Source organism: Arvicola amphibius, chromosome X (genome assembly GCF_903992535.2).
Source record: "Arvicola amphibius chromosome X, mArvAmp1.2, whole genome shotgun sequence".
NCBI classification, from domain to species: domain Eukaryota; kingdom Metazoa; phylum Chordata; class Mammalia; order Rodentia; family Cricetidae; genus Arvicola; species Arvicola amphibius.
The window spans coordinates 76,201,757-76,219,362 of record NC_052065.1 but is presented as its reverse complement, the minus strand read 5'-3'; the positions used below and the strand labels follow the sequence as shown (position 1 = coordinate 76,219,362).

At 33.7% G+C, this 17,606-nt stretch overlaps 1 protein-coding gene across 1 annotated transcript; it reads right to left on the bottom strand.

Annotated features, from left to right (window-relative positions):
- Positions 1-5,344: 5,344 nt before the first annotated feature.
- On the bottom strand, positions 5,345-5,782 carry LOC119805249 (60S ribosomal protein L26-like). Its single transcript, XM_038317174.1, has one exon. The coding sequence runs from the start codon at positions 5,780-5,782 to the stop codon at positions 5,345-5,347; it is 438 nt and encodes a 145-aa protein (XP_038173102.1).
- Between the last annotated feature and the right edge of the window lie 11,824 nt (positions 5,783-17,606).

The following is a 17,606-nucleotide window of genomic DNA, read 5'->3' as shown; positions in this document are numbered from 1 at the left end:
ATGCTGAAAATCTTTCAGCAAAATACATGATAAAGGTCTTAGAGAAATCAGGGATTCAAGGAACATAATAAAGGTAATTTAAAACAAGCCAACATCAAACTAAATGGAGAGAAACTGAAAGCAATCTCACTGAAATCAAGAACAAGATAAAGTTATCCACTATCTTCATATCTATTCAACATAGTACTTGAAGTTCTAGCTAGAGCAACAAAACAACAAATGAAGATCAAGGGGATACAAATCAGAAAAGCAGAACTCAAACTCTCACTATTTGCTGATGATACGATAGTTTACACAAGTGACCCCAAAAATTCTACCAAGGAACTTCTACATCTCATAAACACCTTCAGATATATAGAAGGATGCAAAATTAAGTCAAAAAATTAGTAGCCTTCTTTTACACAGTTAATAAATGTGCTGAGAAAGAAATCAGTAAAATATCAGCCTTCACAATAGCCAGAAATAACATAAAATATCTTGCAATGACTCTAACAAAATAAATGGAAGACCCATATTCATGAACTTTAAACCTTTTAATGAAGAAATTAAAGACACCAGAAAATGGAAAGGTCTCCCATGCTCTTGAGTAGGTAGAAGTAGCATACCAAAAATGGTAATCTTACCAAAAGCAATCAACAGATTCAGTTCAATGCCCATTAAAATCAGCAAAATTCTTCACATATCTAAAAAGAACAATACTCAACTTCTTATTGAAAAGCAAAAACCCAGAATAACCTAAATAATCCTGTACAATAAAGGAAATTCTTTATCATAACCTCTGACTTCAAACTCTACTACAGAGCTACAGTACTAAAAACAGCCTCGTATTGGCATAAAGAGATAGGAGGACCAATGGAATAGAATTGAAGGTGCATATCTATTGCCATGAACAATAGTGAAGTCCAAATGGATCAATGATCTCAACATAAAATCAACCACACTGAACCTCGTAGAATAGAAAGTGTGATGTACACTTGAATGCATTGGCACAGGAGACCCTTTCTTAAATATAACCCCAGTAGCACAGACACTGATAGAAACAATTAATAAGTGGGAACTCCTGAAACTAAGAAGCTTCTTTAAAGCAAAAGACATGGTCAACCAGATAAAATGGCAGCCTATGGAATGGAAAAAGATCTTCAACAATCCCACATCAGACAGAGGGTGGATCTTCAAATTATACAAAGAACTAAAAAAAAGTCATCAAAAGAGCAAACAAGCCAATAAAAAAAATGGGGAACAGACCTGAACAAAAACTCTCAACAGAGAAATCAAAAATGGCTGAAAGATACTTAAGGATATGTTCAACAACCTTAGCCATCAGAGAACTGCAAATCAATAAAATAAAATAAAATAAAACCTGAGATTCCATCTTTTACTTGTAAGAATGGCTAAAATAAAAAACACTGATGACAAGTTATGAAAGAGAGGATGTGGGGTAAAGGAAACATTCTTCCATTACTGGTGGAAGAGCAAACTGGTACATCTGCTTTGCAAATCATTATAGTGACTTCTCAGTAAATTAGGGTACAGCCTACCCAAAGAACCAACAATACTATTTTTTGGTATATACCCAAAGAATGCTTTGTGTGGAAAGTCCTACTGCATATGTGTTGCTTTTGTTGGTTAATGAACAAAGAAGCTGCTTTGGCCTATGATAGGACAGAATAGAGCTAGGAAGGGAAAACTAAACTGAATGCCATGAAGAAGAATTCTGAGGCAGGGAGAAGCCCTTTAGCCAACATAGGAGAAAGATGCCTTCACTGAAGCTTACTGAAACTTTCCAGATAGGCCACGGCCTTGTGGTGATGCACAGATTAATGGATATGGGTTAGTTTAACATATACGAACTATCTAGAAATATGGTTAAGGTATTGGCCAAACAGTAATGAAAATAATATAGTTACTGTGTGATTATTTTGTGGTCTGTGGAACTTGGAACAAACTAACAGCTTCAAACAACAGATGTTCAAGCACACTACAGGGACATGTGCTTAACTATTATTTTTCATATACAGATCCTGGAAACAATCTAAATTCCTTCAGCCAAAGAATAGATAAAGAAAATGTGGAACATTTACAAAATAGAGTATTACACAGAGGGAAAAAATGTAATGACATCTTAAAATTTTCAGGCAATTGGATGGATCTAGAAAATATCATATTGAGTGAAGTAACCCAGACCCAGAAATACAAATATAATATGTACTCACACATAAGTGACTTTTAAACATGAAGCATAGAAAAAAAATCCTATAATTCACAACCCCAAAGAACCTAGACTACAAGGAGAACCCTAAGAGAGTTATACATGAAGCTAAACTACATGGGATGTAGAAAAAGACAAGATCTTCTGAGTAAATTGGGAGCATCAGCGATCATGGGAAAGGGTGGAAGGAATGGGGGAAAAGGGAGGTGAGTTGAGAAAAATATATAGCTCAATGAAAACAATAAAAAAGAAGTGCTGGAGGCCTCAGCATTTCTAATTTCACATTTTACCATACAAAAACAGATATATCAGTCAATGAAATCAAATTGAAGACCCAGATATAAATCCATAGGCATATGGATAACTGATTTTTGACAATGAATCCAAACATACAAAATAGAAAAAAAATGAAATAATCTTCAACAATTTGTGCTGGTCTAACTGGATATCTCAGTGTCAAAATGCAAATAGAGCCATATTTATCACCTTACATAAATAAAGACTTGCAAGTGGGTTCAAAACCTCAACATAAAACCAGATACACTGAGCCTAATAGAAGTGAAAGTAGGGAATACTTTGAAAGCATTGACATAGGAGACAACTTTCTGAATAGAATAATGAAAATACCTGCACTGATATCAACAAGTATAAAATGGTTGAAATGAAAAGCCTTCTGTAAGGCAAAGGGCACCATCAATAGGACAAAGTGACAGCCTACAGAATGGGAAAAATTATCAACTTCACATATTTTAGATGTCTAATATCCAAAATACAAAAATTCCAAGATACTAGATATCATAAAGCAAATTCCAATTAAAATGGGTTACAGATCTAAGTGAAGAATCCCCATAAGAGAAATCTCAACTACTTGAGATCCTTTTAAATGTTTGGGATTATGTTTTACACTTATCAAAATGGTTAAGCTAAATAAAAACAAGTGAAAGTTCTTTCTGGGGAGGATGCAAAACATGTGGACAATTCATCCATTGCTTGTTAGAGCACAAATTTGTACTATAATCATGAAAATCAATATGGCAATTTCTCAGAAAATTAGGAAGAGAATCTATTCAAGAACTGGCTCTGTCTCTTTTAGATGTATACACTAAGGATGCTCAATCCTACCACAAGGACATTTGCTCAACTATTTTCATTATGACTTTATTAATAGTAGTTAGAACCTGGAACCAATGTAGATATCTCTCAAAAAATGAATGGATAAAGAAATTATGGTGTATGTACACAATGGAGTATTACTCAGCTATTAAGAAGTTTGAGGATGAATATATGCAACTAGAAAAAACATGCTGAGTGAGGTAACCAAGACTCAGAAAGAGAAATGCAGTATATATTCACTTTTAAGATGATATTAACTATAAAGTAAGTAATAATAAAGCTACAATTTTCAGACTCACAGAGACTAGGTAAAGAGGGGAGTACAGGGTTACATATGTATCTCTTTGTAAAAAAAGAAGTAAAATAGATTTTGCAGTTAGACTGTGGCAGGTGGAGATGTTCATGATAGAGCAGGTAGGGGGATGGAGGAAGAGAATGTAAGAGAGATGAGATCAGTGGGTGTTTGTGGGCAGTGTAGAAATCTAGTATAGTCGAAACTTCCTAGTATTATGAGGTTAACTCTATTGTGGACTCATAGTAATGGAGGGTCAGGAGTCTGAATTTACCATCTTTTTAGCCAGGCAAGTCTTTGAGAGGTGGACAGGGTTGCATTGCATGAAGTTGTTGGCCAGCGGAATCCCATGGATATACCTAAACAACCAAGGCTGATGCTAGTACAGAGGATTTCTCTATGAAAACTGACAGTGGGGCACCATTGTTGAGGACAACATCTACAGCGCTCATTGAACATAGAATGGTCAAACTGGGACCCGCATGGAGTTTTACCCATATGTTCTAAATTCTGTGATATGACAAAATACTTTTCAGGCTATCAGAAGAGAATTGTGTTCACAAGCCCAGCAACAAAAGCCTTGATCTACTGTCTGTGTTGCCTTCAAGATACACAGATGTAGAATTTGTTGGAGTAGTCAATCAATGTGTATTTAGCTTGAAACATCCCATGAGGAGAACATGCCCTAAACTACCTGTATGACCAAGAACCTGAGAATGATTAGCCTAGAAACCTAGGGTAGAACCAAACAGGATTGTCAAAAATATCAGTGAAATGATAATCTGCTATAGTCATAGACTGGTGCCTTGCCAGTCATCCTCACAGAGGTTTCCTTGGGTATCAGATGGGAGAGCATGCTGAGACCAACAGAATGATATTATAGAGATAGTTTAAATTGGTCTCCATCTATCCCTTCCTCTCAGAGCTCTCAGAATCCTGAAGAAGAGGAAGAGGAATGATAGTAGGAGTCTGGGGTGCAGTAAATGAAACCAAGAAAGTATGGCCAACTGAGTCAACTAAGCAAGATTCATGTGGGCTTACAAGGCTTTCAGGAGCATGCATATGGCCTGCCTGGATTTGCATCAGGACCTCTGCATATTTGTTATGTCTGGTAGCTTGGTGTTTTTCTGGGATACCTAAAAGTGGGAGCAAGTGTATCTCTGCTTCCTTCACCTGCTCTTGAAACACATCTTATTGGGTTGCCTTGACCAGCCTCAAAATGAGGATTTCTGACTTGTCTTGTGTATCCTGTTTTGTTGTATTTGGTTGTTGTCTCTTGGAGCCCTGCTCTTTTCTGAAGGAAAATAGAGCAGGAGCAACCTGGAAGAGAGGGGACATGGTAGGGACATGGGAAGAGTAGAGGGAATAAAAATGTTGATCAGGAGATATTGTATGATAAACTATATTGTATAAACTGGAAAATTAAGATCTCATGCATTGAACTTTATCAGGAAAATTAATCTGAAATATTTTTGATGGCATTTATCTATGTTAGGTATCAGGGTAGTGCAAATTTCATAGAAAGAGTATGGTAGTATTCATTTCCTTTCTATCTCATGAAATAGTTTGAGAAATATTAATTTTAGGATTTATTTCTGTTTTTATTGTTCTTTTGGTAATTGTTCAATGAATCCATGTGGGCTTGGAATTTAGTTGGAAGATTTTAAATAACGCTTTAATCTTTTTTTTTCTACTCAAGCAGTCTTTAATAAAAACAGTATGAGACGCCCCTACTCCTGCATCTTCTCAATTGTTTCTTCCTTGTATTTGCCCTTCTCCTTTCCTACTTGTCGAGACTTGGCTTTCCTTTCCAGAATCTTCTTTCGGTCTTTGTCCAGCTTTAGCCTGGTGATCACCACCTTGCTGGGGTGGATGCCCACGTGGACAGTTGTGCCATTAGCCTTTTCTCTCTGCACCCGTTCAATGTAGATGACGTATTTCTTCCTGTACACCTGGACCACTTTGCCAATCTGCTGGCCTTTGTAGTGTCCCCGGACAACCTGAACTTCTTCATCCTTTCGAATGGGCATCGAGCGAACATTGTACTTCTGTCTCAGCTCTTTGGAAAGGGGGGAAGACATGATCTTCCTCCGAATATGAGAAGGCGCATTGCAATGCTGTTTGCTGTTCTTGCTCCGGTCAGAAGTCACAAAGGGATTGAACTTCATTTTGGCGGCTGCTATCCAGCCATAATGCTTTAATCTTATTGCTTGTTTTTGATTTGTCATTTGTTTATTTAGATTGTTTATTCTATGTTTAATTTTGGTAACTCATATGAAGTTAGAAATTCAAACATTTCTTTCAATTTTTTTTTAATTTAGTGAAATATGTAAATTTAAGATAATTCCTGATATTATTTGGATTTCATTGTTATCTTCTTTGATGGCTTCTTTTCCATTTCTTATTTTATCAAATTGGATTTTTCCTCTCTTACTTTTAGTTAGTTTGGCTAAGGATATGCTCATCTTTTCTTTGTAATTAATCAATTCTTTGTTTTTTTTTGATTTTTAATTTTTTTCTTTTTACTTGTTCTTTAGTTTATTCATCTTCTTCCAGAATGTTAAGCAATATTACTAAGCTACTTATTTTTCAGCCCCTAATTTCTTTATGTAGTTAATAAAAGCTACAAATTTTCCTCTTGAGAATGCTTTCATTGTATCTCATAGGTTGTAGTTGGTTGTGTTTTCATATTCATTCAGTTTTAGGAATTATATTTGTTTTTCTCTTGATATCTGTGATGACCCATTCATTGTTCAATAGTGTGTTGTTTAGACTTAGTGAGGATGAATCTGTTCCATAGTTTCGCCTGTTATTTCTTTGTAAAAAAAATTCTATTGAAATCAGATAGACTACAAGTAGATATTTCATTTTTGTTATTTTTGCTAAGGAATTATTTCAGTTTTATTATTTGTGTGAATCATTGCTTTATGTCTTAAGATATGAGCAATTTTGATTAATTTTCATAGACTGCTTGTGAAAGCTTTACATTCTTCAGTGCTTATAAGGACTTCTTCTGTAAATGTCTTTTAAGTCCACCTGATCTATCATGTTATTTAATTCAAATATTTCTCTTTTTTATTTTGTGGTCTGTATTATCTATTTATAAGAATAGAGTATTGAATTTGTGAACTATGAAATTGTATTGGTGTTAATCAATGACTTTACTTTTTGCAGTATTTTTTTATTAAATTGGTTGCAATTTTGGTCAGGGAATATATGTTTAGAACAGTAATGTAAGCCTGGTTGATTGTTTTCTTCATCAGTAGGTCATAATAATCATGATCTTTTTTTTTCCAATACTACTGTTGTGGTGTCAGATGTTTACAAAGCTACATATGCTTCTGTACTAGGCTTTTATTCTGAGAATACATTTCTCTATCCTGCTCCTTTAAGGTATTGTATGGATGTTGGGAGGAGGTACATTTCTTGGGAAGCACCAGTTCCTGTGGTTTAATGATTCATACTCTCCACTCTGAATCCAGAGATCCAAGTTTGTTTATCTTGGAATCTGTTCCTTGAGGAAGAGACCTGGTCAGATATCCTCACCAACTCAGACCATGAAACCTAATATAAATGGTCTGCCTGTGCATGCTTCAGCATTGCTGAGGGCATGTTTCTGTTGTTTTTACACATTTCTTGGATCTCACAAACATATGGCTCCTGCTTTTTAATCCAATCTATAAGTTTATGGGTTTTCATTAAGTAACTGAGATCAATTTATATTCAAAATTATTGAAAACTAGTCATTAATTTCTACCATTTGTTGGTTTTGTAGTACTTGTTTTGTCTTCCTATCTTGATTATTATTTTTCTGTCATGATTTGTTTTTTTTTTTCTTGTTGCCTACTTTGTGGATGAAATTTTCTCTTCATTTTGTAGGATTCCTTCAAGTTTCTTTTATAAAGTTTGCTGTTGGTTTCAAATTCCTTTATTCTATTTTATTGTGGGAAGTACTTATTTTTCCTTTAGTTATGACAGAGTGGTTAACTGGGTATAATATTATTCGTTGGCAGTTACTATCTTTCAGATCTTGAAATACATTATATCAAACCTGTCTACATTTTAGTTTCCTATGAATAATTTGACATTACTCTACTAGACTTCCCTTTATGTGATTTGGTATTTTATTCTTGCAGGCCATGAACAATTCATACCTTTAGAATGGCATTCAACCATATATCAAGACTGACTGTCCCCTTTTCAACTGTTCTTCAAATGGTACCCATTTTCACTTCAACCTTTTAAGACATCATTCAAATATTTACCATTTTTACCATATTCTGGACCTCTGGTGTATTCATTAGGTCCACTTATGATTTTTAAAGTAGCTTCCTATTCTTTGCAGAGTAGCCCTGTTGATCCCATCCTATTCCAAATGTTGAAAATGACAAGGCATTGGTCACACATCCAGGTGGTAGCCATTTTCAGGGTAGTTGATTCAACAAGAGAGTTGTTATAAATTGTTTGGATGGTTTAAGTAGTGTTAACCAACACTGAAGTTATTTTTATAGAAGAAAATCCAATACTTTATTTTTTTCAATAATATTAACTTTAACACAAAAGTTATCTCAATTATAACATTTTTGATGATAAAGCTTTCTTCCAAAAACTTTAAACACTTTGAAATTACATTTCAGATATTAAGAAATAACTTATGCATGAGTTTTGTTACTATTTATATTTTATTTTGTAAACAATCCACTTCAAGTAACAAATGACACTCGAAAAATATAGAAACAATTTATGATTATGAATATTGAAAAATTCAAAATAATATGGATGCATTTGCTGATAATAGTAACATAAATATTGCAATATGGTAACTTGAAGATGTTGTCATTATTTTTTGGTTCTAAGATATGAAATTATATTTTGCTGTGTGTTCAACATATCCACAGTCAACAAATCAAATTGAAAACACTCAGAAATATTTCAAACTCTATGAACATATGTAGATATATATTTTTTGCCTTCGATCCATGAACAGTATACTACCATAACTATTCAGCACAAAGGATTTATACAACATTAAGTGTTTAATATAATCTAGACAGTTAAATACAATATTTGCCAGTATGTAAATACTATACCGTATTATATAAGGTGTTTGAACATCAGTGAAATTTCTTATGCATGAGTTTTGTTACTATTTATATTTTATTTTGTAAACAATCCACCTCAAGTAACAAATGACACTAGAAAAATATAGAAACAATTTATGATTGTGAATATTGAAAAATTCAAAATAATATGGATGCATTTGCTGATAATAGTAACATAAATATTGTTAATTTTATTTTAGTTTCTACAACTTTAAAAATGTCCATATTGCTCAAGCAAACCTATCTCAAAATAATTTAATTAAATATCATATACACAACAAGAATATTAGAGCAATATTGGCTATAAAACTTCTAAAACAATTGAAGGTATTTAAAATGACATTCCACACACCCTTATAGTATCATTCTGTCTGTTCTTTAACAATTACCAAAACATTTGGTAACATTTCACAATTACGGTATTACTTTTTTTATTTTTGAAAAAGGACACCCATTTCTTTTTAAGTCATATGTTTTTAAAAGAATTTTGTCCTATACCTAAGTGTGATTTTATTACTCTCCAAAGACATGTTCTCCCTGGAGGAATATATCTTCTACAACACAGTAAAAGTTCACTTGGAAAATAGAGTTTAACCTTACAAAATGTCAAAGCTAATATTTCAGGGAAATGACATGAGTTTTTGAAGAATGTCAGCAAGTGTATTCAGAAATATCCTTTTCTTTTACAGGAATAATGTTATTTTTCAAGTTGGTGGTCCATTTTGTTTCTTGGTAGGAGAAAGGAGAAAGGACAAATTTCTAGTGGTGATACTTAATGACAGATGCAGTTTAGAAGGCTTGATTACTTTAATGGCATTGCCATTATTTGTATCTTTAATGGCATTGCCATTATTTGTATCTTTAATTTGACCTTACTCCATTTATACAGTGCTTACTAGTAATACGTATATACAGACATTCTTGGCACTTAGGGTAAATTTAATAAAGAAAACAGTCTGTTTTCTTCTCAAAGGTCAGTTGGATTGAATAGGACATTAAAGGACACATATTAAAGCTGCTGTAGGCTACTCACACTATGAATATTTAATACCTGTGTACTTTTCCTATGTTTTATACATTCAGAGAACTGAAAACAGTACTTTGTAAAATTCTCTTGTAACAATTATGTAAAAGATTACCAAAAAGAAATAACCTGGGTAAAGCATTAAGCTATCATTAAAGCATTCTTGAATTATTCATAACCAAGTTATATTTAAACAGTAATTTGGACATCTTGTAATTTTTCTTTTTTACCAAATTGATCAATTTTACTAAGAACTTGCTAGGGCTTTCAAGAAATATTTTGCATTTGGATATTCTTGAAGAATACTTGATATGCTCAAATCGTATTACTACGTATATTTATTTTATTTATTTGTGTGCATGTCTATGTGTCTGTCTCTGTGTGGGCTCCTGAATGGTAGTCAGAGGACAGCTTTTAGGAGTTGGTGCTCTTCTTCCATCATAGGGGCTCTCGGGATGGAACTCAATTTTTCAGGCTTCGTGGCAAGAACTTTTACCCATTGAATTATCTTTATGACTCTGTTTTATGACTTTTAATGATATCATATTAAGAGTGAAAAATTAAGTATATAAGGCCCATGATATTGATTTTTTTGGATTACAGACTATCTGGCCAACTCAGATGTTATATTTGCTTGTTTTATGTCTCTCAAATGAATGCTGCATGGGTTTCTCCATTTTTCTGTCATTCATTTCACACATTCTATTATATGGATTTTCCCATTATCAATATCAGAAAAATGTAATGAAATTTCCTGATAAATTAATGATTTGATTACACAGATTTATTTTATATTAATATATCCTTATTTGAAAACAATTTTTATGTAGTATAACAAATTATTTTATAATGTAGAGGTTTGTATAAAAGATTTCTTTATTTTACTATCTGAAAATACACCACTCCATTGTTACATCACCATTAATAAAAATACAGTGATTCGATATTTTTAGGGAAATTTCAACCCATAAGTATTTTCAACATTTTTTGTTTATTTTAAAAGCTTCAACCCTTGTCTCCCATTTATGTTTAACTGGCTTTAACCTGACCTGGATATTGGCAATTATCTAATTCAGGGAGAGAAATAAGAACTAAGACTATAGTCTAGTAAAATCCCAAATTGTCATTAGAAGGAAAAAAATAACTGTACAATTATATTACATTGAAATAATGGAGCATGTTCAGCAATGTTGTGCTTGACCATATATATTAAAGCTATTATTTATGACATACTTATCATTCTGTGCATTGCTTTAAATAATTTAACATAATCAAACTTCCTAAAACTCCCTTAATAACCCAAATAACATAATATTTTTAATTTTCAGAGGAAAAGTACTAAAATAAAAAGGAGGATAAAAAGAAATAAGGTATCTTGTACAAAGACAGACACACAATAGCAAAACTAATACACAAATCCAAATAGAAAGGGAAACAAAATCAAAGTTAGTGACTAAGTTCTGAAAATGATAAACAGAGCAGATAAAATTCACATATTTGGGAGGTCTTTCCATTTTCTGGTGTCCTCTTCAATTTCTTTATTCAAAGACTTAAAGTTCTTGTCAAATAGATCTTTCACTTCCTTGGATAAAGTTACCCCAAGATACTTTATGCTATTTGTGGCTATCATAAAAGGTGAAGTTTCTCTGAATTCCCTCTCTGCTTCTCTGTCCTTTGTGTATAGGAGGGCTACTGATTTTTTTTTTTTGAGTTGATCTTGTAACCTGCCACTTCACTGAAGTTATTTATCAGCTGTAGGAGTTCTTTGGTAGAGGTTTGGGGGTCACTAATGTACACTATCATATCATCTGCAAATAACGAAAGTTTGACTTCTTCCTTTCCAATTCGAATCCCTTTGATCTCCTGGTGTTGTCTTATTGCTATTGCTAGAACTTCAAGAACTATGTTGAAGAGATATGGTGAGAGTGGACAGCCTTGTCTTATTCCTGATTTTAGTGGAATGACTTTGAGTTTATTTCCATTTAATTTGATATTAGCTGTTGGCTTGCTATATATTGCTTTTATTATATTTATGTATGATCCTTGTATCCCTAACCTCTCCTACACCTTTATCATAAAGGGATGTTGAAGTTTGTCAAATGCTTCTTCCACATCTAATGAAATGATCATGTTTTTTTCTTTCAGTTTATTTGTATGATGGATTGCATTGATAGATTTTCATATGTTGAACCAGCCCTGCATCTCTGGGATGAAGCCTACTTGATCGTAATGGATAATTTTTTAAATGAATTCTTGGATTATGTTTGCCAGAATTTTATTGAGAATATTTGCATCGATGTTCATGATTAAGATTGGTCTGTAATTCTCTTTCTTGGTTGGGTCTTTGTGTGGTTTTGGAATCAAAGTGACTGTAGCTTTGTAAAAAGAGTTTGGAAATCAGTGTGGTGATTTCTCAGGAAATTTGGGATCAACCTATCCCAGGATCCAGCAATACCACTTCTGGGAATATACCCAAGAGATGCCCTATCATACTACAAAAGCATTTGTTCAAATATGTTCATAGCAGCATTATGTGTAATAGCCAAATCCTGGAAACAACCTAGATGCCCCTGAATGGAAGAATGGATAAAGAAAGTGTGGAATATATACGCATTAAAGTACTACTCAGCAGAAAAAAAAATGACATCTTGAACTTTGCATGCAAATGGATGTAAATAGAAAACACCATCCTGAGTGAGGTAACCCAGACCCAAAATGATGAATATGGTATGTACTCACTCATTGGTGGATTCTAGACATAGAATTGAGCCTATATTTTATGATCCTAGAGAAGCTAGATAGGAAAGTGAACCCAAAGAAAAACATGTAGTTATCCTCCTGGATATTGGAAGAAGACAAGATTGCCAGGAAAAAATTGAGAGCTGGGAGGAGGGGTAGGATGGTGGTAAGGGGAGATGTGGAGAGAGAAGTGAGAAGGGGAGGATGGGGAGAGGTTGGGGTAATGGGACAGTTGGGATGGAGGAAGAGTGGATATGGAATCAGGGAAGTATATATCTTAATTAAGTGAGCCACTTGAAGGTAGGCAAGAGATTGGACTCTAGAGGGGTTCCCAGGTGTCCAAGGAGATGTCCCCAGCTTACTCCTTGAGCAGCTGAGGAGAGGGGGCCTGAACTGGCCCTCTACTATAGCCATACTGATGATTATCTTGCATATTACCATAGAACCTTCATCTGACATTGGATGGAGATAGAGACAGAGACCCACATTGGATCATTGGACTGAGCTCCTAAGGTCCAAATAAGGAGCAGAAGGAAGGAGAACATAAGCAAGGAAGTCAGGAGTGCACCCATTCACGGAGACAATGGGAGTGATCTAATGGGAGCTCACCAAGGCCAACTGGACTGGGACTGATGGAGCATGTGATCAAACTGGACTCTCTGAATGTGGCTGACAAAGAGGGCTGACTAAGAAGCCAAGGATAGTGGCACTGGGTTTTGATTCTACTGTAGGTACTTGTTTTGTGGGAACCTAGTCTGTTTGGATCCTTACCTTCCTAGACCTGGATGGGTGGGGGAGGAACTTGGACTTCCCACAGGGCAGGGGACCCTGACTGCTCCTTGGACTGGAAAGGGAGGGGGAGGGGTTGGGGGAGGGGAAGGGAAATGGGAGGAGGGGAAGGGAAATGGGAGGAGGGGAGGAGGTGAAAATTTGAAAAATTATATAATTTAATAAAAAAGTCACATATTTGGCATAGATCATATAGCAAACCAAGTAGAAAGAGACAGTACATTAGTGTAACCCATTTTAAATGTTGAACTCTATCCACTCTCCCCTTTCAATGTTTTTTTCAGAAAGTATTTGAGTAAATAAACTTTAATAATATTTTGATTAGGGGTTCCTGAAATCTAAGGGCAATGATAATATGTACAATTTCTTCTTTTTGTTACCACTCTCCTTATATGTTTTCAGAACCAAGTTTTTTTTAACAATTTAGCTCTTTTTAGAAATATTTACACAATCCATATTTTTGAAGCTAACCACCATGTTACAGGCATTTATAGTTTTAAAAGATGTTTATTGGATTACTATTTGACAAAAAAATATTAAGAATTTTCACAAATGTAATACTCTACTTACCCTGCCTTAGTCTCATCCCATAGATAATACCTTTGGTCAACCAATATATAATTTTTCTCTTGCCCTCTTGTATTGTTATAGCTGCTATGGGTAAATGTTCTTGTACCCTGTAAAGATTTGTAACTCATTTTGTTCTAATAAAATATTGATTGACAATCAGCCAGGCAGGAAAAGAGGTTGGGTGAGCAAACCAGGAGAATTCTGGGAAGAGGAAAGACTCAGTCTGTATTCCCCACCTAGATGCAGAGGAATCAAGATGAAAATGCTGCACTGAGAAAAGGTACCAAGCCATCTGGTTAAACAAATATATGAATTATGGATTATCATAATTTTTAAGAGCTACTTAATAATAAATATGAGCTAATAGGCTAAATGGTTTATAATTGACACAATCCTCTGTATGTTTCTTTGAGAATGAATGGCTGTGGAACCAGGCAGAACAGAAACTTCAGTCTACAAACAACAATGTAATGTTTGCCAAGGATTTCTACATAAGGACCGAGAATGCTCTTTTTAAAAAAAAAATAAATAAAAATAAAGGATTCTAGACAGAAAAAAAAAAAAAAACAAAGTCACGCATGCCTTCTTGGTAGCAGTATTGTCTTGGATTGCCTCTGCTAGAGGTAAGCAAAAGTGAGATTCCTTTAAGAGAGTTTTCTTGACTCAGTGTTAGCAGCAAAAACCTTGCAGCTCTTTTAAAAGTCCCTGTCACTAAACACTTAAATGGTGTATATGAGCAACCACTGGCACGCTTCTTGGTGGTTGTGTGGACTTAGAAACTCTTTTGAGTTGTGATAAACAAAAATTGCTAGAACTAGACACTCAGGAAGCCAAATAAAGAGGTGGATTCAGCCACCAAAGTCATTCCTTTAATCCTAGTGCTATTGCTTAGTACATTAAAGATTCATGTGGTAAGAAAAAGAGAAATATACAGTAAAAACAGATTCAGACAAAAAAAAAACACCCTCTGAAGAGTTTACAGTGATTTAATAAATATACATAAGATTGGGGGAGATAAGAAAAAGGATAGATAAAGTCCTTAAAAACAAGAAAAAGAGAAGTTGGGTGTGGTGGCTAATGCCTTTAATCCCAGCACTTGCAGGACAGAATCATGCAGATCTATGTGATTTCAAAGGCAATCTGATCTACAGACTGAGTTCAAGGACAGCCAACTATATGGGGTGAAACTCTGTCTCAAAAATTTATACTTTAAAAATAAAATAAAAGACTGAGAGAATTAAAACCATGAAAAGATGAAAAATACTCAGAGAAACTGGATAGTATATGTTATTGTTCTGTCTTTGAATTGTTTGACTTCTGAGGAATAACCAACAACTGCTAAAATTTGATTATAAATACTACTAGATAAATTCAACATATATATTTTGAAAATGCCTTGCCTTTGAATTTTATGTCAAAATATATTTTACATTGTAGAATAGGTTTTGCTTTTGTTTCCACAGGAAATTTAAGGCTTTAGACTCATTCTGGCTTAAGAAAAATAAGGTTTGATCAAGGAAGACACTCTGAAAAAAAAATCTCCAATGTGAACAGATGGCACAGATGACCCAACATTTCATAGGAATTCTCTTGCAGTTTCTTCTGATTTTTACATCTAGAATAGCCTCAAGACTGCTGACTGTGATGATCCAGGCTCAGAGAATACTCTACTCAGGACTTGATCATAATCCTAACATTTCTTTAGGTCCCTATAACATTATCACTCAGTCATCAGGAAGTGACCTAGAAATTTATGCCTACATTCCCAAAAACTGGATTATGGATGTTTTTATTTATTTAGAGTGTTGGTTACAAGTTTTTATTGATAATGGTCAGGAAAAAATGCTAAAAAAGAAGATTAGATGCAGAGTTCTTGTTTTGAAAATAAAAAAGGAAGTGGTGTGGGATAATGCTCTTGTACATTGTAAAGATTTGTTACTCATGTTGTTTTAATAAAATACTGATTAGTCAGTAGCAGGCAGGAAGTATAGTTGGGGCAACCAGACTAAGTGAATTCAGCAATAAGGAAAGGCTCAGTCTGCAGTCACCATCCAAATGCAGAGGAAACAAGATGAAAATGCTGCATGGAGAAAAGGTACCAAGCCATGTTTCTAAACTTAGATAAGAATTGCGGGTTAATTTATGTTATAAGAGCTGGCTGATTATAATTAGAGTTTATGTGAGCTATTTAGGAATATGCCTGAGCTAAGAGGCAAAATGATTTATAATTAATATAAGCCTCTGTCTGTTTCTTCGGGACTGAATAGCTGTGTGAACAGGCAGGAAAGAAATTTTCAAATGCAATACCTATATATTTAACTATAGCTACATTTCTAAAGAGAAGTAGGTATTGTTTCTAAGAAATAAGTCACTTATATGACTGTTTCATTAAAGGAAAATGCAATAATTTACTTTATGGTTCAGTAGCTTGTCTCTGAAAAAGTAAAGGTCTAACAAAAAAATAAGATACTAGAAGAAAAGTCCAAGGATTTTTATTTGATTGCTTTTTCACATACATGAAGGAGTTCCAAAAAAGAATTGAAAACCTAAAACCAACAGGCACATAAATCCTTAACAAAACATGATAAATTGTAGAGATGTGACTCAGTGAAAGAACAGGAGATGTTGGCTTCTGATGGTCATTAAATTGTACAAAGGTAAGTAAATGCAGAACAGACCCATTATGGTGCTTATCTCTAATGATACAAGTTTCTTTTATCTTGCTGGGAGAAAATCAGGGCCAACTTTGTAAGGTAAATTCTTGCCCTGCCTTTAATTTTGTTGGGGATTCTTTGTGTTTTTATCTCTGCTGAGTTAAAGTCAAAATAATATTTATGCTAATATAATTTACTTGGAGTTGTTACTTTTTTCTTTTTTCATTTATGCCTGTGATGATATTTTTCATATTTCATTTCAATGTATGATTTCAGTACAGTTTCAATAAGACTATTTTTGGTGAATCTCTATTGATTCTAGTAAAAAAGAGACCTAGCCCTTTAAAATTATACCAGTGTTTCTTTTTTCTATGCAAGGTATTCTTTTGTCTCACTAGGGATAGAAGAATTTTTAATTTAACTTTTGGAATTTTTTTGCATTTTTGCCATTCATCTCAACTGTAATCTAAAAAATGTCTTTGTTTTACTCATTTAATTTTGATGTATTTTGATTTTGAAAATACCTTATTTGGGGGTTAAAATATAAAAATTTTATGGTACTTTGTTTCACATCTCTTATGTGTCAATCTTGATTTGTACTATTATAATTTATTAGGCATATTGGCTTACTTTTAGTTTCTTTTCCCATACTTCTTTTGTTTATTTTATTATTTCATCTTGGTGCATGTTTTTTCCAAAACTTTCTGACAAATGTCTCTCAAGAAATCAAGTATTGTTTATATCTTTCTTTAATACTATCATAACAAAATATATGTAAAGTGCCTTAAAACAGTATATATTTAAAACAGAGAGATATTGTGCATGAAAGTATAAAAGCTGTGTTCATACTGGAGCAAAGTGAACCTTTACTCAAACATGTTCCTATCATACATAATATACAAACATATACACATATATAATGAATTCTAAAGGTAGCCTGTTTTTTTTTTTTTGTTGTTGTTGTTGTTTCGTGAGGCATACTGGTACATGACTTTATTTCTAGCACTCATGAAGTAGATTATGGTGGATCTTTACAAATTACAGGCCAGCCAGGACTAGGTAATAAGTCCAGATAATTTATTTGCAATAATTTTAAGTTAAGAACACAATCAGA